This window comes from Neltuma alba, unplaced genomic scaffold (assembly GCF_004799145.2).
Source record: "Neltuma alba isolate B1F8T4 unplaced genomic scaffold, ASM479914v2 tig00011729_pilon, whole genome shotgun sequence".
NCBI classification, from domain to species: Eukaryota; Viridiplantae; Streptophyta; class Magnoliopsida; order Fabales; family Fabaceae; genus Neltuma; species Neltuma alba.
In genome coordinates this window covers 21,679-47,280 of record NW_021636357.1, presented here as the reverse complement: position 1 = coordinate 47,280, position 25,602 = coordinate 21,679, and the positions used below count along the sequence as shown (strand labels likewise).

The 25,602-nt window shown below is 36.5% G+C and overlaps 5 protein-coding genes and 1 long non-coding RNA gene across 7 annotated transcripts; 3 read left to right on the top strand and 3 right to left on the bottom strand.

Moving 5' to 3' along the window:
- Window positions 1-1,511: 1,511 nt before the first annotated feature.
- Window positions 1,512-2,183, bottom strand: LOC114717301 (zinc finger protein ZAT11). Its single transcript, XM_028902409.1, has one exon. The coding sequence runs from the start codon at window positions 2,117-2,119 to the stop codon at window positions 1,625-1,627; it is 495 nt and encodes a 164-aa protein (XP_028758242.1). The 5' UTR covers window positions 2,120-2,183; the 3' UTR covers window positions 1,512-1,624.
- Window positions 2,184-2,444: 261 nt separating this feature from the next.
- LOC114717265 (kinesin-like protein KIN-5B) lies at window positions 2,445-9,424 on the bottom strand. The gene is made up of 24 exons (XM_028902363.1): window positions 9,404-9,424; window positions 9,000-9,197; window positions 8,541-8,670; window positions 8,272-8,427; window positions 7,836-8,173; window positions 7,617-7,755; window positions 7,149-7,246; window positions 6,901-7,057; window positions 6,738-6,807; window positions 6,566-6,642; window positions 6,077-6,130; window positions 5,916-5,996; window positions 5,729-5,840; window positions 5,540-5,626; window positions 5,276-5,451; window positions 5,028-5,189; window positions 4,805-4,912; window positions 4,537-4,695; window positions 4,357-4,440; window positions 4,056-4,261; window positions 3,509-3,610; window positions 3,311-3,420; window positions 3,058-3,209; window positions 2,445-2,972 (listed from the first exon to the last, which is right to left on the bottom strand). The coding sequence occupies exons 2-24, from the start codon at window positions 9,176-9,178 to the stop codon at window positions 2,772-2,774; spliced, it is 3,138 nt and encodes a 1,045-aa protein (XP_028758196.1). The 5' UTR covers window positions 9,179-9,197; window positions 9,404-9,424; the 3' UTR covers window positions 2,445-2,771.
- LOC114717266 (uncharacterized) lies at window positions 2,874-3,291 on the top strand. Its single transcript, XR_003737698.1, has 2 exons — window positions 2,874-2,958; window positions 3,035-3,291. It is a non-coding gene; the product is annotated as an uncharacterized LOC114717266 (long non-coding RNA).
- A 1,630-nt stretch (window positions 9,425-11,054) lies between the features above and the next one.
- LOC114717307 (diaminopimelate epimerase, chloroplastic-like) lies at window positions 11,055-14,812 on the bottom strand. The gene is made up of 9 exons (XM_028902414.1): window positions 14,468-14,812; window positions 14,136-14,303; window positions 13,860-13,930; window positions 13,580-13,637; window positions 13,199-13,378; window positions 12,774-12,858; window positions 12,153-12,212; window positions 11,945-12,018; window positions 11,055-11,371 (listed from the first exon to the last, which is right to left on the bottom strand). Exons 1-9 carry the CDS (start codon window positions 14,744-14,746, stop codon window positions 11,255-11,257), a joined length of 1,092 nt encoding a protein of 363 aa, XP_028758247.1. The 5' UTR covers window positions 14,747-14,812; the 3' UTR covers window positions 11,055-11,254.
- A 1,906-nt stretch (window positions 14,813-16,718) lies between these two features.
- Window positions 16,719-18,435, top strand: LOC114717310 (uncharacterized). Of its 2 annotated transcripts, none has more exons than XM_028902418.1 (2): window positions 16,719-16,856; window positions 17,620-18,435. In XM_028902418.1, exons 1-2 carry the CDS (start codon window positions 16,824-16,826, stop codon window positions 18,259-18,261), a joined length of 675 nt encoding a protein of 224 aa, XP_028758251.1. In that variant the 5' UTR covers window positions 16,719-16,823; the 3' UTR covers window positions 18,262-18,435. The 2 variants fall into 2 exon arrangements, with proteins under 2 accessions (XP_028758251.1, XP_028758252.1); XM_028902419.1 differs by having other exon boundaries at window positions 17,590-18,435.
- Window positions 18,436-22,773: 4,338 nt separating this feature from the next.
- LOC114717311 (uncharacterized) lies at window positions 22,774-24,094 on the top strand. The gene is made up of 3 exons (XM_028902420.1): window positions 22,774-22,989; window positions 23,138-23,243; window positions 23,492-24,094. Exons 1-3 carry the CDS (start codon window positions 22,951-22,953, stop codon window positions 23,635-23,637), a joined length of 291 nt encoding a protein of 96 aa, XP_028758253.1. The 5' UTR covers window positions 22,774-22,950; the 3' UTR covers window positions 23,638-24,094.
- The last annotated feature ends 1,508 nt before the right edge of the window (window positions 24,095-25,602 follow it).

Below are 25,602 nucleotides of genomic sequence, written 5' to 3'. Positions count from 1 at the left end.
TTCGACTAATTCATGTATATTAAAAAAATTAGTTAAATTAGTTATTTGTAATAAATAGATATTTTTTTATCTAAAATACTTTTTACTAATTATGTATATTAACTAGAACCACTAATTGATTAAATCTTTAACATGTGCAATTATTACAAAAATTATATTAAAAAATAGATATATATTTATATATATAAAATGTGGATTGAGATCTTATATTTAAAATTAAATTAAATATCAAACTAGTTTTTATATTAATGATTTGAGGTAACATAGATTTTTCTATAGCAAAACAAAAAAGGAAAAAAAAAGTCAAAAAAAATTAAAGAGCTCAGCACTCAAAACACACGGCATTTTGACTGCTGAGCACTCCATGCTCATCAGCCTAATGAGCACGGAATGCAAACGCTTTCATGTTTCGCGTAATGGACTTTCATCTAGAAACTCCAAATCATGACTGTTGGATTCAACATATTTCTGATTAAGTCTTAAAAAATTACGGTTTTGACTTTTACAATTGACCGTGAGATCCACTTTATTTTTTTCCCTTCAAATTATCCATTGGTTCATAACTATAGTGCCATTTCTCCCACACAAAAACAACTCTTTTCATACATCTATTATTTCGTCATTTGCTCTTAGTTTAGTGGTTTTTATAAAAACAAAAGTAGGACATACAAATAAAGTAAATAATATATGTAAAGCCCACTAAGAATTTTTAAAAGATGTAAATGACGAGATCGACTTTGGGAATAGTCATAGGCTTGGAAAGTACAAAATCAATGAATTTTTTAGAGTTAGTGCTAAATCCTCATCTTGAAAAAATAAAATAAAGTGGATCACATGTGGATCTACCAGCTCAATTACTGGTTGATTAATTATCAAATTTAATATGGATAACAGTTATAACAATATTGCTACAATTTGAAAGCTTTCAGATGCCACATGTTATGAGTAAAAACTTTCAGAGTAAATTTGCATTTAATCTAGAAAAACAATAACGTGGGCGATACGTGAACATGCCAACTCAACATAATTAATCAACTAACAGTCAAACTTAACTTAGATAATGACCAAGACGATATTGCTATGATTTGAAAACTTCTAGGGTGATATTGAGTCAAAAAATATTTTCAGATACCCAGCACTCCTAAACATAAATTTTTAGGGCAAATCTGCCCCTTACCATCAATTACATTTCTTATAAACAGCCCCACATGTTTATGATGCATTTGGATTGGCATTGAGAGGAACAGAGTTAATAAAATTAATTTATGAGCATAATTTATTTAATAGGGTGTTTGAATAAATTCTTAAAAGAGTATAATTGAAAAAAAGGTAATAATAACTTAGTAGCCTGAGATAACCATATAATCTTTGGTAAGTACAGGAGTGTTTGGGTTTATGAGATAGACATAGTTTTAGATTTATGATTGATTGTGGAGCGCATAATGTTTGGATGTTTTTGGCTTTTCAAATTTCGTCCTATAGAACAGGTTTAATGTTGTGCACGATGAAAATGATTCAAACAAACAAAAAATATATATATTTATATATGGATGACAGAGCATCCTAGTTTACATAAACAACATAAGAATGAAAGAATGGTCCATAAGTACAGAAAAGCTGATGGTCAGCACATGGAAAGATTAACAGAAGGAGCCTTGTTTCCGAAAAGCAACTTCAAATCGTTCTCGAGAGGGGTCAGGTTCAAGTCCAAGCACATAACCCTTTTGCTGCTGTTTGATCGTCTGAGAACTGGGACATCAGAAATCACCTCATTTATGGAAGCAGAGGCTTCGTTCATGGCTGCTCTGTGCTTTCGCATGTGGCCTCCCAGAGCTTGTCCCAGAGAGAATCGCTGCCCACAAATAGAACACTCGTGCAACGATTTCTCCGAATGGGGTTTCTGTAACTCTACTTGGGAATCAAGTCTGGGCTTCTTGTGGCTGGCTCTGTGACCTCCGAGCGCCTGAAACGACGAGAACTTGCGGTTGCAGGTCTTGCATTCAAATTCATGAGGCAACGATGACATGTTGAGGGCCTTGGATGCCGGTTGAGAGAGAAGCATTAGAGAGATGGCCAGATCTAAGCTCTCTCTGTTTTGGTTTTCTATCTGTCTTTTCATGGAAGAACTAGTGCAAACGCGAAGAAGAATGAAGTGTTGAAGAAGAATGTGAAGTTATGAGATGAGAAACCAGAGAGCGTGTGGACGGGTTTATATAGGCAGAATCACAAGACATGGCATGGCGGCTGGGGGACGGAGTGTAGAACTTTCGACGATGATCTTGTAATGACGAAAGAAACTATGCTTACATAACCGCCTATGGAATACTAAATTGTCGTTTCTTAGGCGCGTGGATAAAGGTGAACGTGGGCCGCAAGCAGCTTCGGATGTTTTACTTGCGGAGATTATTATTATTTTTGCGGCCAATTACGCGTAGACACGGTACAACAGTAGAATGCTACTAGATAGCCTCTATTTTCATTACATAGAAATTAGAATAGTATCATTACATGCTTCAAAGGAAAAGGTCTAGCACCTTCGTCGGAGGACTTCATATGACTTGTGCTGTGTCCCACAGGCATCTCTCCTCAAGCTCTCTAGGATCCAAGTACAGAAAATTCAAATAAGAATGAAGCATACGCTACAGGTTACCTAAAATTTTCCTGGGTTCTGGGAAGAACCAGTTGAAACATTACAGGGGAAAAGAGGAGTGGGAGCTCATCGGGCGATGAGCTTCTTCCCCAGATCCGTCGAGCTAACTGCGGAGGCAAAGTCAATTGACGTCGGCAAAAGGAGTTCGATTTGGAGATGCTGCTGTTAGACGCGGAATTTTGGACTCTGCTTGGATCCATTTGGATCTCTCCTCTGGGGAGTTGTCTTCTTCAGTGATTTGTGTTCTCATCTCCTCAATAGATGCATGGCTGGGCAGAGGTTTCACTCGTTTCTTTGGTGTTAGACCTGTATGCTCATCAACCTGCTCTCATACACAACACCAAATTCGCACCTTAGAAATAGCTTATTTTCACTATGTAATAGGTATTGCAGAAATTCCATATTACCAAGTAATCATTTTCAAGGCACTTTTCTGCTTGGGCTTGGATGCTTGATATGCTTTCACCATGCTTCTCTTGTACAGAACGGAGCTGCTCCGACCATTGTGCGGTCGTAGAATCAATTTCCTTCTTGTTCTCACGGTCCAACATTAGTGAATCTGAAAAGTACGCAGGTTTTTTTCCTCTCGTGAGAGAGAGTTCATATGATAATTTAACAAGAAGAAATCTGCGTAGTATTAATGTTAGAACTTCATATTACCATTTACAGCTTCTACCAGGTTGTGGGTTCCTACATCATAATCTGAATCCATACATGATGATGCAGACACAAATTCTTGATTCAAAGTGTGGTTTGAGTTTATATTTGCCCTGTCAAATATATCAGCAAAAGTTTAGGAAAATCCAAAATTGTAATGATCACCATACCAAATCTCCCATGCCAGCAGAGAGAACTAACGTTACTGTATTTTCTATATCTGCAAGATTGTTCTTGTTGAGAGTGTTCAAGGACATCTGCGCATTTTCCCACTGCTCCCCTGCGTGGTTCACTCTCCTTGAGCTGCATATACCAATGAGAATTGAGTACAAATCTAAATTCTCACCAATGATATGAGTCACAAGCAATGTCAGAAGCATTTAAATTACAAGCATACTAAATCGTTCACGAACTCTCGTCCTTGGGTATCTTGTTTAATATATGCAAAAGCGTTCATTTCAAGCTCAACTTGAGTACGAGTATCAAAATATTTGAAAAAGACCGTAATAACGTTGCTTCCGTTTGACTTGAGAACAGAATCACATTATTGATACATGCAATGATGCGCGCACGTACAAACGGCGAAGTGTTCAATTGTTGGTTAATTTAAATTGCAACATCCAAGTGGTGAAGGACATCATCAGTATAGAGAAATTTGTAATTAAAGAAAACACATGTAAGACAGAAAGAAAGATGATGATGAGGAAGAAGATAACGAAGAAATAAGGAATAAGAAATGAAAACTAACCAATCATGGAGGCAATCTTCCATCAACGCCTTAGAATCACTTGCAGAGATCGATTGTGCCATGAAATGACTTTTTGCATTCTCTACGTACTTCCCAACTTCCTTTGTAGCATCTTCTGAAATTTGCTGCATGCTGTACATCGCAAGCTGTAATCTTTTCGACTCTTTCATGCTTGCGTCTTGCATATTTCTTGATGCTTCTGAGACCTAAACCATATGTAATTCAACAGTAAGAATTTGAAGAAGGAAAAAAAAAAAAAAAACAGGACAAAGAGGAAAAGAAAAGAACAATGCCAAATCACCCTAGCAGTTCTCTTGGATGTCAGGTCTGCTAAAATTGCAGCGATTTTTTCTAAGGCCTGCTCTTCCTCTCTGGCGGCCTCTTCCTGTTTAAGGTGAAAGGAATAAAATTAACAATGAGACTCAAGGAGTGCCATGAGACTTGAGTATGCATTGGAACAACAAGCTCAAATTTTGCTTACCTTGAACGACTGCTCAAAGTTAGCTAATTGGTCGGTTCTCTCATGTTGAGTTTCTTCAATAATTTTCACTACTCTTGAAGAATGTTGATGAATGTCATCGAAGAAATTCACAGTTGCCTCCGAAATCAATTGTGCTGAAGTCAGACTCTGCTTCAATCCCTATATTTTGGATGAACTTGTTTTAGCAGTAATTCGATATCATGTACAAGTAACTTTGCTAATACACAACACGCCCAAAAAACGAATTCTCGGTATAAATGCAACCTACCTCCTCTTGCTGTTGAATGGAGAATTCTAGCAAATGTTTTTGCTCATCAACAGAATTCTGGATGCTGCATATAACATCCTCAGCCTCGACCACAGCAGTGGCAAGAAACTGCAAAAGGGCACAGCATAATCAATCTTGGATATAAATAATATATTCTTTTGACTTCTGGTATCCTATGATTGACAAACTTCATTATTAACAGAACAAGCTTTTGTTGTCTTACACTCTCAGCAGCCAATGTCTGTGATGACACTTTAGATTGGATCTGCTCCATATCAGATGAAACTTTTACATGAAATGTGTTGGCTAGCTCCTTCAGGACCCCTGTTCCTGAAGTATATATCTCAGTCATTTTCTTGATCCTTGTTTCTAATGCTTGAGCTGCCTGGAGAAAATTATTGTCAATCGGTTATTGCTGGGGTGAAAAGACCAGGAAAGAACTAAACAAGTGTGTTCATCTTTTTTCCTTACTTCACTTTTATTCCTAAGGTAAGAACTGGCATGGTCTTCCATGCATCTTAGTTGTTCCTGTTGCTGAGAAATTGACCCCATGATCGTCTTATGTAAGTCTCCTAATCTCCGGTTCAGTAGAGAACCAAAATTCAAGATTAATTTCTGATTTTCAGCCTCCATCTTTGTTTTGTTATCTGCAAGGATGAAAACCTCCAAAGGATTAGACTAAAGCCTAGATCATTTAACGTGAATGTGAAAACTCAAGGGATAAAATTGCCTTACCCAACTTAAGGGACAGTGAATCAATATCATTTGATGCATTCTGCAGATCTGTACACAACTCCTTTGCGCGCTCAATTAAACAATTTTCTGTTCACTCATAGAAGAATGCAAATCATATATGGTGAGAAAAATTAGGATTTAACAAACTCAGTATAAGAGTTGCCTTGTTGAGTGCCACCAAGGACTAACCCGATTTCAATAACTTGGAAATTGTAAGCTCTTTCTCCTTCAAAGTTGACACTACTTGATTGTAAGTCTCTTGGAGATTATGCAAAGCACTGCTTGTTTTCTCTAAATTAACCTAGCAGAGTAATTTGATTGAGACCAAACCTTCGTGGCTGATAAAAAACATGAAAGAAAAAGTTCCACTTAATACCTTGCAGTCCTTAAGCTCACATTCCAAATCTAGTTTCTGTTCTTGCTCATTTTGATAAAGCTCCCGGAACTTGTCCACTTCCTGCAAGATATATGGGAAAATGGCTATAATAACTTATCCCAATGAAGATGGAGTATTTTAATCATGGATACCAAGAATACCTTCTCACTAAGACTGAGGTCATTCTCCAATTGCTCTATCTTCTCATTTCTTGCCTGCAGGTTATAGTTGAAGCAAATTACTTAAGCTACGGGCAAACCCCCCCATGTACCTTTGACTCAATGATAATATAATGAGACAGTTGACTGACCATTTCATAATTAGTTATTAGTTAGTCCTTTAATCCACAAAATTGCAGTTTCCCTTGAAACTCAGGTTGCTCAATTATCTTATCTATGAGTAATGCATTACAATCCTTAATGAAACTCATAAAAAATTAAATGTTGACTGAAATATACTCCTACCATCTGATTTTTTTTTTTTTTTTTTTTTGAGTAGGCAATTTGACTTATGAGAAATGCTATGATCTGAGATACTTGATTTGTGTTAACTACGAGCTCTGTTGTTTAGTACCATAATTTAACTAATAATATGCAGTAGGCCAGTTTTAGGTTAAAAATTTCGATGTTAACAAAAAACAAATTAACAACCTTCTTTTCTGCTTCCTCCCTGGCAAATCTCTCATGAGGAACATATACACCATTCTTTTCTCTTGCTGCTCGAACATCTGCACTTCATATTCAGTAACAAAATGCCGTGAGAATTTCTACATCATCCCTATACATCCCAAAAAAATTGGAAAAACCATGGTGAATAATAGACCTTCTTTCATCCTCTCAATTTCCATGTACAAGTCCTTCAGCAAAACAGCCTTTGAAAACTTTTGGTTCGCCTGTTAATAATTAACATGAGCTTCGATCATCATCCCAAAGAAATAATAATTACATTTAGAAATCCATATGAGATCACAAGAGGTGAACCTAACCTCGGGCCTATTCTTTATGTTCTTGGCACGACTAGCATAATCCAGTGTGCTTAATGTTTCTTCCAAACAATAAGCAGATGGTGAAATAGTAGCTATTATGCATGTTTTTGTTTTCCCCCCTAAGGAGTCCCTTAAAATCCTTGTAAGCTTACTATCCCTGGAACAAAAACCAAAATGGCATGCATATTAAGGAAAACATCAAGACCTTAAATGCATGCATTATGGTTGAATAAGATATTTGGGTGAACCTGTAAGGCACATGAGCGGAATGCTCCACAAGTGCATTTATGACCCGTCCAAGGGTAAGCAAGCTCTTGTTTATCTCCCCTGCTTCTCTTGCACGACCCTGCAATTGGCAATTGTTAATGCACACAGAATTAAGAAATTATGGCAAGCATATTGAAGGTCTAAACACCGAAAAAATTGGAAAAAACAACTGTCATGAAAGTCATTTGAAATTTCCAGACTTCAAAAGCATAACAAAACCATCTGCCCCCTTCCTCACTTCCTTCCAACATCTTATGAGATGTACACCAAACTCAGAATGTCATTCTGCTTGTAAGAACCCACAAAAAAAAAAAAAAAGGAAAAAGGTAGGTATGCAGACTTAATGGGGTTAGATGTTCAATTGAACATGATACTAGTACTGCTGCTTTGCTTGTTGATGAACATGCAATTAATGAATGATCAGGAATTAAGTGGAACATTGCCTATACCTCACGTGCTCCTGAGCGCAATATATTTTCTGAACCTGCCAAGTCAACAAGATTAAGCTTGCCACATTTAATCAATTCCTCACCACCAATGACTGCTTCTTTCACATATATGGTAATTGTTAAGACTGAATGTGAGCGGCTGCACCAAAATAACATGATTGGGTGAAAAAATGGCATCTACTTGCTCAAAAAACTTTGGTAGGTCAAAAGGAAATCCACCTGCTTCGCTTGTTAAGCAATGTATCAGCTGTGCGCCTTTTTGATGCCCCACGTTCCAGCAGGGCATAAATTTCATTTACTCCATAAACAGATTCTTCTTCTAGACCTCTTACAAACACACAGCCCTTCCCGTCTTCCATAAGAGTAGGAGGTTTCTTTTGCTTTTCTTCTACAGACCTAGAGTTGTCTTCAGGGGCCAATAAATCGGTAATTTCTTCATTGTAAAGTTCAAGAAATGTAACTTTCATGGTATAGTCTGCATTCTGTGCCTCCAACATATCAAAAATTTGGCGAACTGCCCTAGGAATAACACCAGCCTCGACTGGTAAATCTCCACCCTATGCATCAATCATGGGACATGACATACTTGCCGTGATAAAAAAGACACATAACACAATAAGGGAAAATAGAAGCACGATGGACAATAATTCAATACCTTGTTTCTCATCCCACCCTCCATTGTATACGTTTTACCGGTGCCTGTTTGGCCATAAGCAAAGACAGTGCAGTTGAAACCATCAAGGACCTCATTAACAATCGGGGCAATTGCTTGGTCATATATTGATCTTTGCTGTGCTTTGGGTCCAAAAACCTAAGCAACGCAAAAAGTAAAAATTAACTTGAGGTTAAGTCAAATTACTACTCAGCATATACCATAGGTAGTATCATTGAGCAAGATAGCATCAAAAGGTAAAAGAAGTATACCTTGTCAAAGGCAAAAACTCTATCTATTTGCTTGTTAGCAAGAGTTTGGGTAACGGTGACTTCTCTTCTATGCTCATTGCATGAGACCATGCTGGCAACGTTCAGCCTTAGTTCATCGTCGCTTAATGGCCTGATTTAAAGATTGAACATCCGGATTTTCTCATCAAACCCGATCAACATGCGTACCCAATACTCTCGGTTACAAATAACATACACAATAATGAATACACTAGAATAGTTTTGCAAGCTTGCCACACTTGTAGCTCAACTATCCAAATTATCACTTGGTTAAGCTCAAACTGTAAAGTAATGCTCTCAGATAAAGGATGACAGACAGTTTAGGAAGGAAAAGGGAAAACAGAACAGAACAAGACAAAAACAACGTTCGCAACGTAAGTCTTTTAGAGGTTAAGCAAATGCAAGAACAATTAGGGGGCGAAAAAAAACGCAACAAGCAACCTGCATCTAAGCAAAACTTGCACATTGGTCTCCTTATCCCTCTCCTGACGGTTAGGGTTCCAGTCAGAACCTCTTGAGTCGGGGCGTCGCCGCTCAGGGCGGGGAGTGAGAAATGGAGATGGAGATGCTGACAGTCCCAATCCCACCTTCTTAGACTGATCAGGCGTTACTGACACCATTTTTCTCTTTTACAATAGCCTGCATAAAAAAAAATGAGGAGCACCCATCAGCATATTGTCATAAAAATGATAATCTCTGTCTGACTGCAAAACCCAATTGCAAATTGAACATCTCAGATCGAACGACCAGGGAAGTCCGGAGATTGAATTGAAAGCTCAAATTTCTCAGCAACCAATGAACCCATACATGAAGTAAGAAGATAAAAGACCGAAGAAAAAACGTACAGTTATCTTGGCAGAGAATATGCACGGAGGGGCCGAGAACCTGAGAAAGAGTGATCAGAAAGAGATTCCTTTGATCTTTCCTTTGGCGATCTGAGTGTTGCCCCGACTTTGGTAGTTCTACTTGGGGGTGAATTTCGCTGTTTAGAAGCGTATTTTCAAAAGTGAAAAATGGGAGTGAGATGCACTGGCAACGGCTAATTGAGAGCATTTGTAGGCCGAGATAGCCGTTAGAGTCATGCAGAGAGGTCCAGCACTGGGCGGAATGTGGGACCCGCCATCTCTCAAAATTTCAAACCAGGCGCTTGCCTTTCCCCTAAGACTCCCACCTTTTTATTGGGTCGCGTTATTGGGCTGAAAGTCACTTTCAATATTTAGAGCCATTCAAACATCTCAGCAGAGAATGGAGAATCTCCATTCTTATGTAACACGTAACTATTATTATTAATGATGGGAACTGAATTAAAAATTGCACATAATGTTTTTAGTCATTAAAGAGAAAAATTGAAGTAGCTGTGAAAATTTTATATTTATCCTATAATTATGCATGATTGATTCAAATACTACCTCTGGTTCTAATTATAAGACCTCATTTATAATTTATAAAAGATCTTATAAATAAAATCGGAGGTAATATATGTCAACCTTAAGTTTCATATTCCAACCTATATGTTATGATTTATTATATAATAAATTTTCATAAATACGTGTCGGGACCAACTATTATGTCCCACCTGCTAAATTGTCGTATTATATAAATTTTTTTAATTAATTAATAAATGTAACAAATAAGCCACGTGAATTTTTTTTTTTGTAAAAAAAAGAAAATTAGATAAGTTGGGTCTTGGGTTTGTCAAGACCAAGATATATTTTCAAGCTCAAAAAACGGTTATAGAGGTATTTGCATATTACTCACTAATAAGGTTTTTTATATCGACAATATGATTCAAACTCACGACTTTGTGGGTCATGAGCTGATTTCTTATCAACTAGACCGATTCTTATTGGTAAGCTGCATGAATGGAGCAATTCCAAACAACACTATATAATCGTGACAAATAATTTACGTTAGGAGTTATGTGTTTTATTATTTTTAATTATATTTTATTATTTTAATATGACTAATTTGATTCCGAGTTAACTTAATCTGACTTAGAACCGCGAATCACTGCCTCAATTGGTATGTTACCGTGTCCGGTGGTCTTTTGTTTCTTGATTGTATTAGCTCTAGATTAACAGATTTGGAATTTTTCTGGTATAAGAGTAGTGGCTAAGCCCAAGGTTTTATTTATTTATTTATTTAAAAATATTGTCTTCCCTTTTCTTTTGCTTACACTAATCTTTAAACTTGCGTCGGCTCCCACAACTTCAGCAGAAGAAAATTCAGATTAGCAAAACACAAATCTTACTGCATCATCAATAAAAATTTCTTAAGACACTTCAAATCTTAGAGTAGTTCAACTTAGAAATTAGAATGACTGAATATTTTTGTACCATACCTGATCATCCAAATTTCATTTTGCATGATTTCATATTATCATCAGATTCCAAATACTAACTAAAGTATGCCTGGGAATTAAATCAAAAATAAAAATGCCCATCGCACAGTAGCATGTTAAAATTTCATCTTATTATCAGATTCCAAAGATATATCTGCAGACAGGAATTCATTTTCCTAGGGAAACGGTGAATGCAATACAATAAACCCGTCCAAAGCTAAATTCGAAAATATTGAAATCAACACAAAGTGAGAGTAAACTACGACGGGACAAATGTTGCCATTCTATAATACAGAGAGCTGGAAAGTCCAGAAGGTTGTCAAGCTTAACCATAAATATCAGAGAGAACAACAAATTAAAGGGGTAAAGATCCGTAATAAACTACTTCAGCTGGGCCCGATAAATACACATGATTATTCTCCTCTCTCCACTCAATCTCCAATGGCCCTCCGGGTAGATCAACCCTGCAAATCTGTCACAATCCCCAAACCAAAGTTTTAATGGCCTCAATGAGCGGGATTAGCTATAGAAAATATCAAGATCAGACGATACTGTTTGAACTATAACTGAATATCCATCATAAATTAGCCTTTTTCCAGATAATAGAGATCTCTAATTTATAAAGCCAAACAGTTCTCTTGATGCAAAAGACAGTTAACAAGAATTTTAAAATAGAGAAGCACTTAACAAAATAATTACGATTAACAGGGAAAACTAGAAAATTTTATCGAAAGAATTCATTATTTGCATCAAAATGCTGATTTAACCCCCCCCCAAAAAAAAAAAACTCGATTGAAGCGTCACTTGGTTGTTCTGAACAGATAATTAATAATTTGGTAATAAACAATTAACAATTTTCATGTTGCCACTTGCAGGCACACTTACTACCCCAGATTCCTTGAAATAAAAGATCCGCTAAAATTACGCTACAGGGGGCACAATATCCCTATTTTCCCAACCAAATAGATGTAGTTTGCCCAATTCTATAGCAAATGAAAAATATTAGCACAGCACTGCAGATCTTTGTCTACATTAGCATGCTTACCCTCTTCGCACGACCCTCGAGAACTGCCGCAACAACTACAGCACAAGCTCCAGTTCCACAGGCTAGAGTTGCTCCTGCACATTAAGAATTTAAAAGAAGAGCCCTCAAATGTAAAAGTTAGGTGCACCTTTGATTTTGCTAGATGCTGACTAGCAATAATGTCTATGTACTTATCAAATGCATTAAGATAGATTCTAGTCATTCTAACCTGCTCCACGCTCCCAAACACGCATCTTTAGGTGATGATCAGACAGAACTTGAATAAATTCTGCAAATGAAATCACACGACAGACCATGCCAATCATGAGGTGAGAGGGATAGCCACATGATAAGAGTAATGATCTCACCACAATCATTTAGGTCTTTTTATAATAGAGGAATGGTAATCTCCAAGGATACGTGGAATTCCCAGGAAGTTTCATCAATTGGATTGTTTTAAAATTCGCAATAATCTAAAAAATGGTAATTAAAATAAAATTGTAAAGACTTGTGCCAGGAGTCGACGGCACGTGATAAGGGTCCTTTGATGCAACTAACCACCGCAACTCTTTTTACCAAAAAAACAAAAAGCAAACAACAAGAGTAGTGTTACCCACAAATTGAACGAGGTAGCATTGATAAAGATCAAGGAGCCATCAACCCGGAAGCATTTTCTGCTCCTGTGACTCTCTATTACCAGCCAATACATTCAGCATCATAACCATAAGCGCAAGAAAAAGGAAAGCAGAGGCACAAATCATACTAGGAAAAATGAAAAGGGCAGGAGGGGGAAAAAACCTCTAAAAAAGTTTAAAATAGCATTTCAATCATATTAATGGCCAACACAAACCTGTGTTTGTTCGTGCAGGAAACACCTTGTGATGTTCAAACTTAGGACCAATTTCTGCTAGGTTCAAATCATCGACCAATAAGTTCTGTTCACAAGCAACAAAATAAACATGAACTACATGCCCAAAGGGAAAGAAAAAGTCAAATGTCTGGCACAGCTGTAAGATAGCAGAATGCTTGCATTTAAAACATGTGCTAAGTAAGCCCATTAAAGATTAATGACATTTAGAAAAGCAAATTCTCAAAAAAATTTCTTTTGATGTGGCTGAGTTCAATCTTCAGTTGAGTGTGTCAGCATCTACAAGTATGCATATCCTATTACAGGTATGTTTCCTTTCAATACATTTCTAAGTTCAGGAAACAGAAAACATAACACAAAAATTACAAATTTGCAGCATCTATAACACATATGTCTAGAATACGAACCTGACTTTCTTTTGTACCGAATGTTACACAATGTGGATTTCCCATGCTAACACATGTTACATTCCAGATAACTCCATCTACATCTAGCTCTGCCTTAACAACTGAGTGATCCTTATTTGCAGGTAATTTAGTAGGCACATCTGACGCTTTAAGAATTGGCTCCCCCATGTCAACTCTGACCTGAACCAGCATCATTTTGTAGCAACTTAGACCAAAAAAACAATACCAGATAAGGGACAGAAAGGGACCTCCCTTACATGTTAAAACCATTCAAAATGATAATGACTACAGCGTTCAGGCATGAAAGGCATTTTGGCAGCTAGGTGACATGACCTAGTGTCTTTAAAGTATACAACGACACAATCCCACAAAAGAACATACATTTCCATCCTCTACGATTTCTGGAATAATCAGGCCAGCACCAGTATGTACAGTAAAACTGCAAGATAAGAAAAAGTAGTTCAACAAAATATGAACATACATCGGTTATCTAGTGATAATTATAAAGGCGCCACTGTTTAAGTATGCAAAAATTATGTTTTTAACATAAATTTCACCACGAAATAAAAGATGAGGAGGAAAAAAAAAAGAAAAAAAGAAAAGAAAACTCCACCAGTGGATGTTCTTACCAATGGAAGGAAAAAAAAAAAATGGTCCTTACCTTTGCCTACCGTGTAAGTTCTCAAGCTGAGCAACGAATTTGGCAAAGCACCGCATTCCATTTCCACACATCTAAGGATTATAAGGTTAAATTATTAAACATGATGAAGTCTATCGTCCAAAAAAAACAAAAAGAAAAAGGAAGGAAAGAAAGAAAGAACTGGTCCATCCAGCACTCTCCAAAAACTGAAGATATCGAAATGTCCCCAAATTCCAACAAAAAGACCCACGGGATCGTAAGATAGGGAAATATAACACTTGAGGCAAGAGAAATCACCTCAGGCTCGCTACCATCAGAATTGAAGATTCTCATGGTATAGTCAGCGCCATTAGTGCCAGCCATGACAAAGATAACTCCATCGGCACCAATCCCAAAGTTACGATCACATAGATGAACAGCTTTATCTGAGCTGATCTTAGGCTCCAGAGAGTCTCTGTTGTCGACCTATTTAAAATCACTCAAAATGGCCAAATAAATTAAAATCATAATGAAAAAAGAAAAGCAAGGAACATTTAAAAATAATTATTATCTAAGTTTTCATATAGTGCACCAAATTACTTCATCAGAGTGAAGAATGGGAAGACTGCAAGCATTGACTTCAGACTTACCAAAATGAAGTCATTGCCGAGGCCGTGATACTTGGCGAAATGGAGAAACCCAGACTCTTTTCTGTCTAAGAAAGAAACGGACGAACTTTTCACGGGGGTTTCAATGCTCGTTGAGGAAGCTATAATGCGAAAACTAGGGCACTCGACGGAATATCGAGATAGAGGCAAACTGGAAGGGAAAGCACGTAAGGATGTTGAAGAACGAGGGAGGCCGCTGGACGGTGAAGAGCGGCGACGGGAGGATGTGAAAGGAAGAGAAATGGTGGCGGTCATGGCCATGTCTGACTCAACAGTGGTGGAAACTCCCTCTCACCAGCCGTCGTCTTCTGTCAAAAACTCCACGGCGGCCTCAGTTGTCCCGACAGTCTGGCTGGTATTTTGCTTTATGCATCTCATTGGACTTGGGCCTAAGTTATTATCGGGCTTGTCTACAGATTATGCCTCAGAAATTGATAATTTTTTAATAATGGTTAGCGGAAATATTTTATGGAAAACATACACATTTAATATTAATAATTAATGTAGTTAATTTTCTCAATATCTATAACTTGTCCCTTTGTTTAAAAAACAGAGCAGTCTTTCTTTTCCCTTTTGAGGCGGCAGTGGGGTTGGTAAAGATAGTCAAATAGTTCAATAAATTTGTATAGCCATCCAGATGATTACATCAGGCATGAGTTTTTCACTCATAATATATTAACTTATCGTCGCTTTGTCTAAAGAAGGGCTTATTTGATCAAGAAAAAAAAAAACTAAATTAAGAGATTTTAATTTGCAAAGGCTAATTGAGAAAATATTTTTATGAATCATGTCATAAATTTACTCTAATATAACATATATAGTTATATATAAAATGAAAATTAAGTTTTTCTTTTCCCTTCTAGTCATGAAGACTGAAGGTTTCCCTTTGTTCTTGTTTATTACGACTTTTACTTCTTAATATAAGAATAAGACCCTAATTGACTTTTTTTTTCATGTTCATTAGTTTTTTTTAAGATAGTCATTGTAATGATTAATTGTGCATATTAAAAGTTTTATTAAATAGTAGTTCTAGCTAATACACATGATTAGCAATGATATTTTAGAAAAGAGAACACATGTTTATTATGAATACTTGACTTAATTAGTTTATTTAATATACTCAAATTAGCTAATTAGCTATCAAGGAGTGAGGTGGTATTTCCTTTAATTTATCTTTGACTGCTATTTGCCTGAGGTAAACTGAGTTGTTTCTGCCTTTAAATTATCCTCTAACTAAATCATTTGGCGGTGAGGAGAAAACGGAATAATAATTTTTTCTTAACAAAAACGGGTCAACTGGTCAAGGCCTGTTTCTGTTCCTTTTCTTCTGAAGGGACCGACGGCATTACTATTGAGGAAACCTTGCCGCGTCGAAAACTCTCTTTTTGAAGTCAAATCATGCATGTACATGGAGGCCCTTTGTCATTTAGGAAACACACGAAATATTTTTCATCAACTTTCCACCCCCGCTTTTTCCCCTCAAATCCCTATGCTAGCATTTCCAAGTGCCCACGACCGGAAGATATAAAATTCTATGAGCTATAGCTGTTCGTAGTTGATTAGATTAAGAAAGTTAAGCAAGTTAGTTAATTATAAGAAATGCGACACGTTTTTCTTAAAATACCATAATCATCTTTCTTAATACCCCTCTTCCTCTTCTACTTTATTATGGTTGAGGGAGTATCCATAAGGGTAATTTAGAGAAAATTAATAAATATGAGAAATGGGTCTTATATATAAAAGAGCAAAACCAACTCAATAATTGGATCATATATTAAAAATTAGATGAGTATTATATCATGTGAATTTTGTAAACACAGAATCGATACTCTGATGTATTTTCCATCAACACAAGTCAGAGACATTTCCCCATGTAGTATCAGACATCAGTGTGAGATGCGGTCAGCAACAAGCAAGGAGCGGTGTCGATAAGCCGTGAAAGCTGTTAGTTCAGAAACGGAGTAACAGTGGAATGGAATGTAGGTCCTGACACAGTTTAATTTGACGAAAGGACGATAATTTGGGGGGAGACAGAATCCCATTAACCACGGAAAGGGGCACGATCCACGCAACCCTTGTCCAATAATAAAACATATGTGTGTGTGTATCTTAATCTCACAGGCTTTTTTAGATTTGATAATCTGTCCTTAAATAGTTTTCTTGTCTGCAACGAAACTTTTGGTGCATGTATGCAGTTCGCGTATATAAGGTTGTCTCCCCAACTTCACAGAAAAAGGCCACCCACTCCGACCAGTCACTGCTGCTATCTAGTATCTGCATCGCTTAATCTGCTTCCTTGCTTGTTCGTCTTCCTCCGTTTCATCATCTCCGTGCGGCCATGATGCCTCATCTCTGGACCCCTCACTACCAGGTAATAATAATTCTTCTTCTTTCCTCTCTTATTATATGCACCCTCTATCTCCCACTGGTTTTGCTCTGATATATATATATATATATATATATATATATATGAGAACTCACTGGCGGCAAAAGGACAAGCCAGTAAAACTATTTTATTAGGTGATAGTTATGATGAATCAGTCAATCTCCATTAATTCCTTTAGGCACTTCTGAATACAAATTGAAGACGAGTGCGGCACAATGACGGGTTGAAATTAAAGCCCATAATCGATGTCTAATTTGGCAAGTAGTAATCAATTATCCTTATGGTATCTATCAGTAGTTTTTATAGTTTGAAGAGTATGTGTTATGTTACTCTATAGTGAAGCAAACGTACTTTAGACTGTTCTTAATTAAAGAATAGTTCGTCCTAATAATCGTATGTAACATATCCCTAGGTGTGGATATAGCTTCATCTTTCCAGTTTTTCACCAAGTTGTGTGTGATTAATAACAGGTTTCAAGGTGCAACTTTTGAAACTGATGTTTCAAATGTAAAACAATTATTCTAACAAGTAGCAAGTCATTAACTACCGCATACTCGCTCTTTTGTCCTCACACACACACAGTATAACAAGAGAGCCCCTGCTAGCTGCCTAGCTGTAGGACGCACCCAAACAAGCCTGCTACAATATTTCTTTTTTCGGGTCCTCATATTATGATCAGAAGTTGATATTTCTCTTATGCTTACTTTTGAGTTTCTAGGAGCTAGCTAAAACCATTTGCTAATGACAGAGTATAGATGAGATTAAGGATAAACTAGCGCGCACCAAACATCAATGGAAGTCGTCAACGATGGAAGACAACACAAAGATAAGGAAATACGAGGAGACCATTAAACGCTTGATGCAGCAGTTGAAAATAGTTTGCCAAGAAAGAGATGAAGCAAGACGCCAAATTCAAGTCCTACTCAGAAAATTGCAGCCATGTACTCCACCTCACACGAGCAAGAAATCATCAGTGAGCACCAAACACTGCTCAGGTACGAGCTATAAATCATTCACTTCTCATTGTGATTATTTATCTCTTGCCAGTGGCGGAACAAAGGAGTCAGATTATGTCGCTCTTTCTAGAGACATTAATATGGTTGATAGACTGGTTTGTGGCAAACCTTTGCCTCAGAAAGGTAGATTGCTACGAACTGTGACAGAGGCTGGTCCTTTGCTTCACACACTTCTCCTTGCACCGCCTCCACAGTGGCGAAACCCTCCTCCTTTTGACAATGATAATGAGAAGGTCGATGATGTTATTCCCACTTCTTTGAGTTTAGCATTTCATGGCAATTCTCGAATGTCTTCACCATCTTTGGATGTGAATCCCGGTATCGTGCATCTTACTCATCATAATTTTACTGGAAAGAAGAGGAGGTTCCTGTGAGGGTGGAAAGCTAGCTCTGTTCCCTGCCCTCCCCCTTCAATCTGATCTCTGCCTAGCTTTTGTGTGTTTGTGCGTCCGTGTGTGTAAAGTAACAGGTGCTTGTGTGTATATTTCGATGGTTAATAATAGTTCAACTTCGTTTTCTCTAATAAAAGGGAAGTCATGTGCATATTACACGCATACCTCTCACTGAGACCACATCAGCAAGGGGATCGCATCTTCGGAAACTTTAATTGCTGAGGTCACGACAAGGCGACAATAACAATTTTAGCTTTGATAGAATTCATAGATTTCCCAAATGCCTAACTTCCCTGACCAGTTTCAGGATTAGTATACTTGGATAGAGTTAAAACTTGAAGCAGGGAGATCCCTAATCAGGATTTAATGCCCAAGTTGCATATGATCTTGAGTGATCATATAATGGAGAGGTGATCCTAATTGATTCAGGTAAAATCATGCTTGGCGATTAGTTTACAATATAGGTTCGTTGTTGCAATTTCCAACATCACGCGAATATATATGATCTAGCAGCATATTTCATTCCCTGAGTATTTTATTTTTTTGATGCTGTTCGGTCTCTACAAGTTTTCATCTCGTACATTACTAAATATATGCATGTCTATATATTTCTATGTTTGAAATGATAATAGCATTCGTCAAAAAGTAACTTTTCAATCATGATTTATGAAATACAAGATAAGTATATTAGTAGAGTTTTAACCCGACTTACATAAACATGCTTATAAGCATTTAACATACAAGCAGTTCCAAACAAGCACTAAACCAAGGCTCATGCCCGTACAAATTAAAGAAGAAAAAACGTACTCCTCCGGTCCTTAATATAAGATACATTTAACTAATTTGATTATATTAAGAAAGTTAGGTAAGTTAGTTAATTATAAAAAAAAAGTAACACATTTTTTCTAAAATACCATAATCATTTTTCTTAATACCCCTCTCCTTCTTTTACTTGATTATGGTTAAAGGAGTATTCATAGGGGTAATTTAGGAAAAATTAATAAATATGAGAAATAGGTCTTATATTTAGGACCAAAACCAACTTAAAAATTGAGTCTTATATTAAGGATCGAAAGAGTAACATTTAGGTGTACGCCTTTTTTGAAACCTAACGGTTGGGTGCGTTCTTCTTAATATGTATAAGCATAAACAGAGGTAAAATATGCTCGTGATTTCTCTTTCCATATAGCCTCTCAATTTGCTCAACATCATCACGTGAATCACATACGGGGCATTAAAAAAAAAAAATTAAAAGAGAGACAGATCATCGTACCAAAAAAACAATATGATAAACATGAAAAAAGAGGGACGAAATTAATTAATGCTAAACATAATCAAAATTTTAATGAACGTCATATTTGTATACACATATATACTTCGATTGCTGTATTATACTACTATTATCGCAAGCAGTATAACTAATTAAGAAGAATCGGACCTCAATTAATTAATTAATTAATTATGGGTGCCACCGATGGGCATCGCATTTTGCGAAGCCTGGACACTGTACAAGGGTAGCCATCACGGGACCAAGACGAGGTGATCTGGAAGATAAACGATAAGCCTCTCATGTGAGACCATCATTACCATAAAGTAATTGCGTGATTTAATTAATATATAATATCAGATATAGTGCTTAATACTTTAAATATATTATTCAAATGACGACACTCCCCCACGGTATAGCGTGGTTGACACGCATAATTATGTCACCCTGTTTGCCCTTAAAATAATACTGCGACCTTTTGAAACAAGTTTTCAATTTGTTAACTGCTCGAAACTTCTCCTCCTTTTTTTTTTTTAAATCTCTAATTATTAGATTAATATATTTTAACATAGATTTTAATTTTTTATAAATGCTACAACAAACCAAATTGCTATAGGGAAAAACATTATATGCCATGCACGTTTCATGTTAAATAATTAGTCTTTTTCAATAAGTATATTCAAAATTAATTATAACTGCATCAATGCCCCAAAGAAAAACTGTTGAAATCATCTGACTGTATGGCACTAAGCATCTTCTATACATTTTTTTAAGCACGATGAGATTACATGTTTGAATTTTCAGTAAAAAGGACAGTTGGTGCGTAAGTCATGGCCGGGGGAAAAAAATGTATGTTATGAGTTATTTTCACCCATTAATTTGTTTTGCCAACTTTTGTCCTTTAAATGTTCTGTACCTCATTTGGATATAAAAGTTTGATTTTAGCTAGTAATCAGATGAAGTCTCTACAATAAGTTGCATTGTTATTTTCATCTGTGAAGCTCCATGAAACATGTCTAAATTATTTTAATCAAACAAAATATGTAATAATTATGTGAATAATAAAAATCTGTGTTTCAAAAACCTTCAACAAAACCAATTAAAAATAAGTTCATTGAAATAACATAACCTCTAAAATCATGACACATGGATTTAATACTCTTTCGGTGCTTAATGTGAGACATATTTAACTAATTCAGCTAGATTAAGAAAGTTAGGTAAGTTAGCTAATTATAAAAAATATGATATGTTTTTCCTCAAACATCATAATATTCTTTCTTAATATTATTCCTCTCTTTTTTATTTGATTATGATTGAAGGAGTATCAATAAGAATACTTTAAGAAAAATTGATAAATATGATAAATATGTTTCATATTTAGAACCAGAATCAACTCGACAATTAGATCTTATATTAAATACTGGAGGAGTATTTGCCAATCTCAATCATGCAATACCGGTTCTGCAACAAAGCTCATAATAAGATCAAGATATATATGGTGGGGGCCCTCGATGATGAGCTGTATTGTTAACCTAACAAAGATCAGAATTTAAACCCAGAAAGATCCTTAATCTGTTCATTTAACAGTTCGTGGCTTGGTGACTGATTTCTATATGCATATATTCCCCATCCCGTCCTTTTTTCCCCCATTGTCCTGTATATATTTGTCCAAAAGTAAAAGAATGTGGGCACAGCTGGCCATTTATTTATAGTAAATGTTATGTTCATACTTCATAACATTCAAATACACGCAATTAAAGTCAAATCTGGTACACAGCACAAATATAAATAACCTGTGCATAAATGATACTTTGGTTGACGCCTATATATGTAGAACGGCATCAAAGCAAATGTTGCACTCTCGTCGGATTTATTATATTTTATTTCCCAATAACTTGATCGAGAAGTTATCATGAGGAAAATATATTTTTCGAATTTAATTTAGCTAATCAAGGATGCGTCTCTAGGCAAGTCTGGCATGTGATTCACCAGTCAGATTAGATATTATTCAGATCAAGATCAGTACTGCATGGAAGCCAATGAGCTAAACAAAACTTTTGTTTTCTGATCACTCCCAGGAGGCCAAAAAGTTGAAGTGGAATAATATTTACAAGTGAGTTCGATTGGTTTGCTCAGCTCTGAAGTCTAAAAACGGTGAAAATAACGCTTTTATGGTGAGATCAATTTATACAGGTCTCACTAATTTGGTTTCAGACTCTCAGTTCAGGCACCTTTTTACTGATCGAGGAAACTTGTTATCATGTAAGGTTTTTTATTTAGAATAAAAAACTGCGTATGGTGAATAAAAAAAGTTATGTTCTAAGAAGCAGAAAGCCCGATCAAAGCTAAATCAATCAAAGATAATTAAAGAAACTATCAAATTTGCCGGCAAAAAAGGAATTATCAAATTTACCATATCATATATTGTTGATCGATATTGGGATGCAACTTGTAATGTTTCTCAACTTGGTTTATATTTGTGCCCCCTCATCATTATCGCTTTAGTAATTACTACTTACTTTATGAAATATTTATTAATTTAGCCATGGTTATATATATATATATTAATTACTTCAGTCTTAAATATAAATTTGAAAAAGAAAAGTTAGAGACAAAAAAAGTCAGGGAACCCACGTCACCGTCTGCGCTATGTTATGCAATGGCCACACCTGCCAACCCTTACTTCGAGAGAGAGGGGGAGAGGTAAAAAAAAAAAAAAAAAAACAAGTTGGCAAATGAAGGGTGAAAAAATATATATTAATTTAAAGAAAATTAAAAATTTTCGTGCAAAGCGAAAAAGCGGAGCATCACCGTTGGATTTTTTGTTGGGTTGATTACGAGGGTTGGATTCTTGCCTAAACAAGCAAGTCAATAAGGGAGTCATTCGCGGGTAGTGGGTGAGAGTGGCGGGGCGAAAGAGGGAGGGACACGGGGCCCAGTATTCACGTGGACAATGGCCCACTTCTCCACGTCATCATAAAACTCATAGAATCTCCCCTAATCGCCTCTCGACCAATCGCTGTTTTAGTCCCACGTGGGAGTATGGACCCCACAGCCGCTTGGCATGGCATGATATGTTCATGAGGGGCGTCCCTCGTCTATGTTCTCTTTTACTGTTTAGGTTTCAATAATCGTTATTTTACTGACACACAGTGGGACTCAATTCATTCCCCTCATTGTGCAGCTATTTCCATATAAATCCAACGCCTTCTTCGTCTCCCTCCTCCTTCCCTTTTTCTTCTCCCATCATCTCTCTCTTTTCCAGCTCAAGATCGTTCTTTAATTTCTAGCTTCTTCGCTCATCTCTGTTCATTTCAACTTCTGCGATCTCCCTCCCTCTCCCTGCAGATATTCTTTATATTACCGTCTCGTCCTCTGGTTCAGAAACGAGCAACTCGGACGGCATGGAAAACTGCTCATCCCCTGATTCTTATATCCGATTGGTTAGTTCTATCCCTTTATATATATGCGCACGGTTTTTAATCATATAATTACGATTTCTACTTTATTAATCTTCAACCTCCTTCTTTTGGTCAAGTTGATGAGTATTAGCCCAAGGGCTGAACTAATCAAAGGCAAATATATGAATAGGTGCACCGTCTAATTGAGGAATGCATCCTGTTCAACATGAGCAAGGAAGAGTGCATGGAAGCTCTTTCCAAACACGCCAACATCAAACCAGTCATTACTTCCACCGGTCAGTTCCCACCGCTCCCACCTTTTCCTTTATATAGGTCACATAATAAAACTCCCTTTTATATATATTATGCGAGTATGGAAGTGTATGGATACATATACGTAGATATATTGAGATGATTTGTTCCCCTTTTTTTGGTAGAAAGTACAATTTGTTGCATTTAAATATATAGATGTTAAGTAACATGTATGGAATGAATGAATAAATGAGACACGTGCATGCATGATGTATTGATGTGGGGGAAGCAGTGTGGAAGGAGCTGGAGAAAGAGAATAAGGAGTTCTTCGAGGCATACATGAGAAACAGAGCGGATAGGGCTTCAGAGACAGAGACAAGGAGAAGGATACACGACGTGGTTTCGGAGTCTTCCTCCTCCTCCTCCCATGGAGTTTAGGTTTCGGACGCAAACAACCTTAGTCGTTCAAATTAATAATTCAAGACGGACAGTACCCGCAATAACGCCCCTGCCAAGTGCCTGCTAGCTAGCGACCTTTTTTCTTCGGAGCAAGACAAAAATAAAAAAAAAAGGGATGAAACGTCGTCGTAGTGGTCCAGGAGTTTGAAATGGGAACTCCACAGCGACGGGGGAAATATGACACGGCGTACACGTGTGTAAATGCGAAGGAGATGATCCAATACGAGACGCGTGCCACAGCCAGCCCCCGTCCTGCGTAGTATAATGTGACGGTTGTGTCGTTTGGTGTTATGTATAGTTCACACCGCCGAATGGTGATGGACTGATAGTATGTTGACTTGTATTGTTTTGTAAGGGACTGAGTTGCCATCACTGATACGGTATCGTTTCGCCTTATGTGCCTGCTTTGTAATGGATTTTTGGAAATTGATAATCACGGTGGCATGCTCTTGGACCCCCCTGTTTCTGGTCCCCCAGATCGCATTTTAATTTCTTCAATTATTCATAATAAAGACACCGCTATCTATTAACTTGTCAGTTTCTGATGGATCTCCAACAGTCAACACATATGTAACTGAAGACTCCACATCACATGATTGATTAACGCAAATAAATAGAAGCACGTCTCTTATTTACCACGTAATAGCAAAAAAGTATTGTTAGTAAGGCGTCATCAGTACATATAATAAAAATTGAATAAATTATCGCATGAAGCTAATAACAGATTTCGACTTCGCGTGTAATGGGCTGCTCTGGCTTTGCATGTAAGCAGCATCACAAAGTACAATTATTACGCTTATCTATATAACGCACAATTGTTTTTTAGCACTATTCTCTGATGCGAAGTACAATTATTAGTATCATGTATATCCATGTCGGATGAAAAGATCCGATCCAATCCAATCCCCTTCGCCACGAAAAAAGAAGAGGAAATACCCTCTCTCTCTTTTTGTTTTTTTGCCAGCAGGGGAAATACTTATTCACCTTCGCTTAAAATGATCGTTTTCATATTCGAGGTAAGATTACTTTCAAATGTTTATTTTCCAACTCAAGATTCTTTGTAGCTTTTTAATTTTGTCTAGAACAACCTCATCTCAGGAGTGTTTAGATATAAACAAAATTATAATTTCAGAAGTGATTTCACGATTTACGAAATAAATATGTGGAGAAGTTTGTATAGATTTGCGAAAAAATGTATAGACTCATCCAAACACCCCCTCAGTAATAATCAGAATGACATTTTTGTCTCGTGTCCGATATGTCTTCTTGAGTCTCGACTGGGATGGTATGAAAATATCACATCTCATTTGTTTTTTACTATAATATTTAAAAATCAGAGGGTATAAAAAACCATGATAAAAATTTTATTAAAAAAAAGTAAAATTTGGCTAAAAATTCGGAGCAAAGGAAAAAAAACTTCCTGTAATTTTTTTCTTGTCCTGAACTTCATGTAATCTGCAAAGATATAAGAAATAGGTAAACTCAAAATCAAAATGTCCACCAAAAACACCACATCACACATGCAGAAAAACTTGTGAACATAATAATTAAAGTAACAATTGGTGAGCAAAATAAATTTATAAGATGTTAAAAAAATAATATATCGAGATATAAATGTATTATAAATTAGCTGGCAGGAAAAAGCATAAGTTGACCCGTTATACTTGCTATGCAAAGTTCTGTATTTTGAATACGAATTACATAAATAATAAAAATTTGATACATGCTGGTGAGACAAGAGAAGAAGGGGGATTTGCGTGAAGTTTGCACGGGCAATCTAAACGAGGAGAAGGATGAAATGTTAGATTTTGTATGATCATGATGTATGAATCATGAGTCGTTGTAATCTGGAAAGATATAAGAAAGAGGTATGAACTATCCGCTTGAGGTTATAGGCAGGCTTAAATTAATGACTTTATATTTAGAAACTTTCATGCACAGGAG

What these genes read in the sequence shown, in the direction of transcription:
- LOC114717301 (XM_028902409.1), bottom strand. Translation starts at nt 2,119, where the DNA reads ATGAAAAGACAGATAGAAAACCAAAACAGAGAGAGCTTAGATCTGGCC.
- LOC114717265 (XM_028902363.1), bottom strand. Translation starts at nt 9,178, where the DNA reads ATGGTGTCAGTAACGCCTGATCAGTCTAAGAAGGTGGGATTGGGACTG. An exon ending in AATTGAGAGGATGAAAGAAG is followed by an intron (nt 6,643 to 6,737) that starts GTCTATTATTCA and finishes TATGAAGTGCAG; the next exon opens with ATGTTCGAGCAGCAAGAGAA. An exon ending in GAAGATTGCCTCCATGATTG is followed by an intron (nt 3,611 to 4,055) that starts GTTAGTTTTCAT and finishes TGGTATATGCAG; the next exon opens with CTCAAGGAGAGTGAACCACG.
- LOC114717310 (XM_028902418.1), top strand. Translation starts at nt 16,824, where the DNA reads ATGATGCCTCATCTCTGGACCCCTCACTACCAG. An exon ending in TCTGGACCCCTCACTACCAG is followed by an intron (nt 16,857 to 17,619) that starts GTAATAATAATT and finishes TGCTAATGACAG; the next exon opens with AGTATAGATGAGATTAAGGA.
- LOC114717307 (XM_028902414.1), bottom strand. Translation starts at nt 14,746, where the DNA reads ATGGCCATGACCGCCACCATTTCTCTTCCTTTCACATCCTCCCGTCGC. An exon ending in TCGGCAATGACTTCATTTTG is followed by an intron (nt 14,304 to 14,467) that starts GTAAGTCTGAAG and finishes GATTTTAAATAG; the next exon opens with GTCGACAACAGAGACTCTCT. An exon ending in CTGATGGTAGCGAGCCTGAG is followed by an intron (nt 13,931 to 14,135) that starts GTGATTTCTCTT and finishes TATAATCCTTAG; the next exon opens with ATGTGTGGAAATGGAATGCG.
- LOC114717311 (XM_028902420.1), top strand. Translation starts at nt 22,951, where the DNA reads ATGGAAAACTGCTCATCCCCTGATTCTTATATCCGATTG. An exon ending in CTGATTCTTATATCCGATTG is followed by an intron (nt 22,990 to 23,137) that starts GTTAGTTCTATC and finishes ATATATGAATAG; the next exon opens with GTGCACCGTCTAATTGAGGA. An exon ending in ACCAGTCATTACTTCCACCG is followed by an intron (nt 23,244 to 23,491) that starts GTCAGTTCCCAC and finishes TGGGGGAAGCAG; the next exon opens with TGTGGAAGGAGCTGGAGAAA.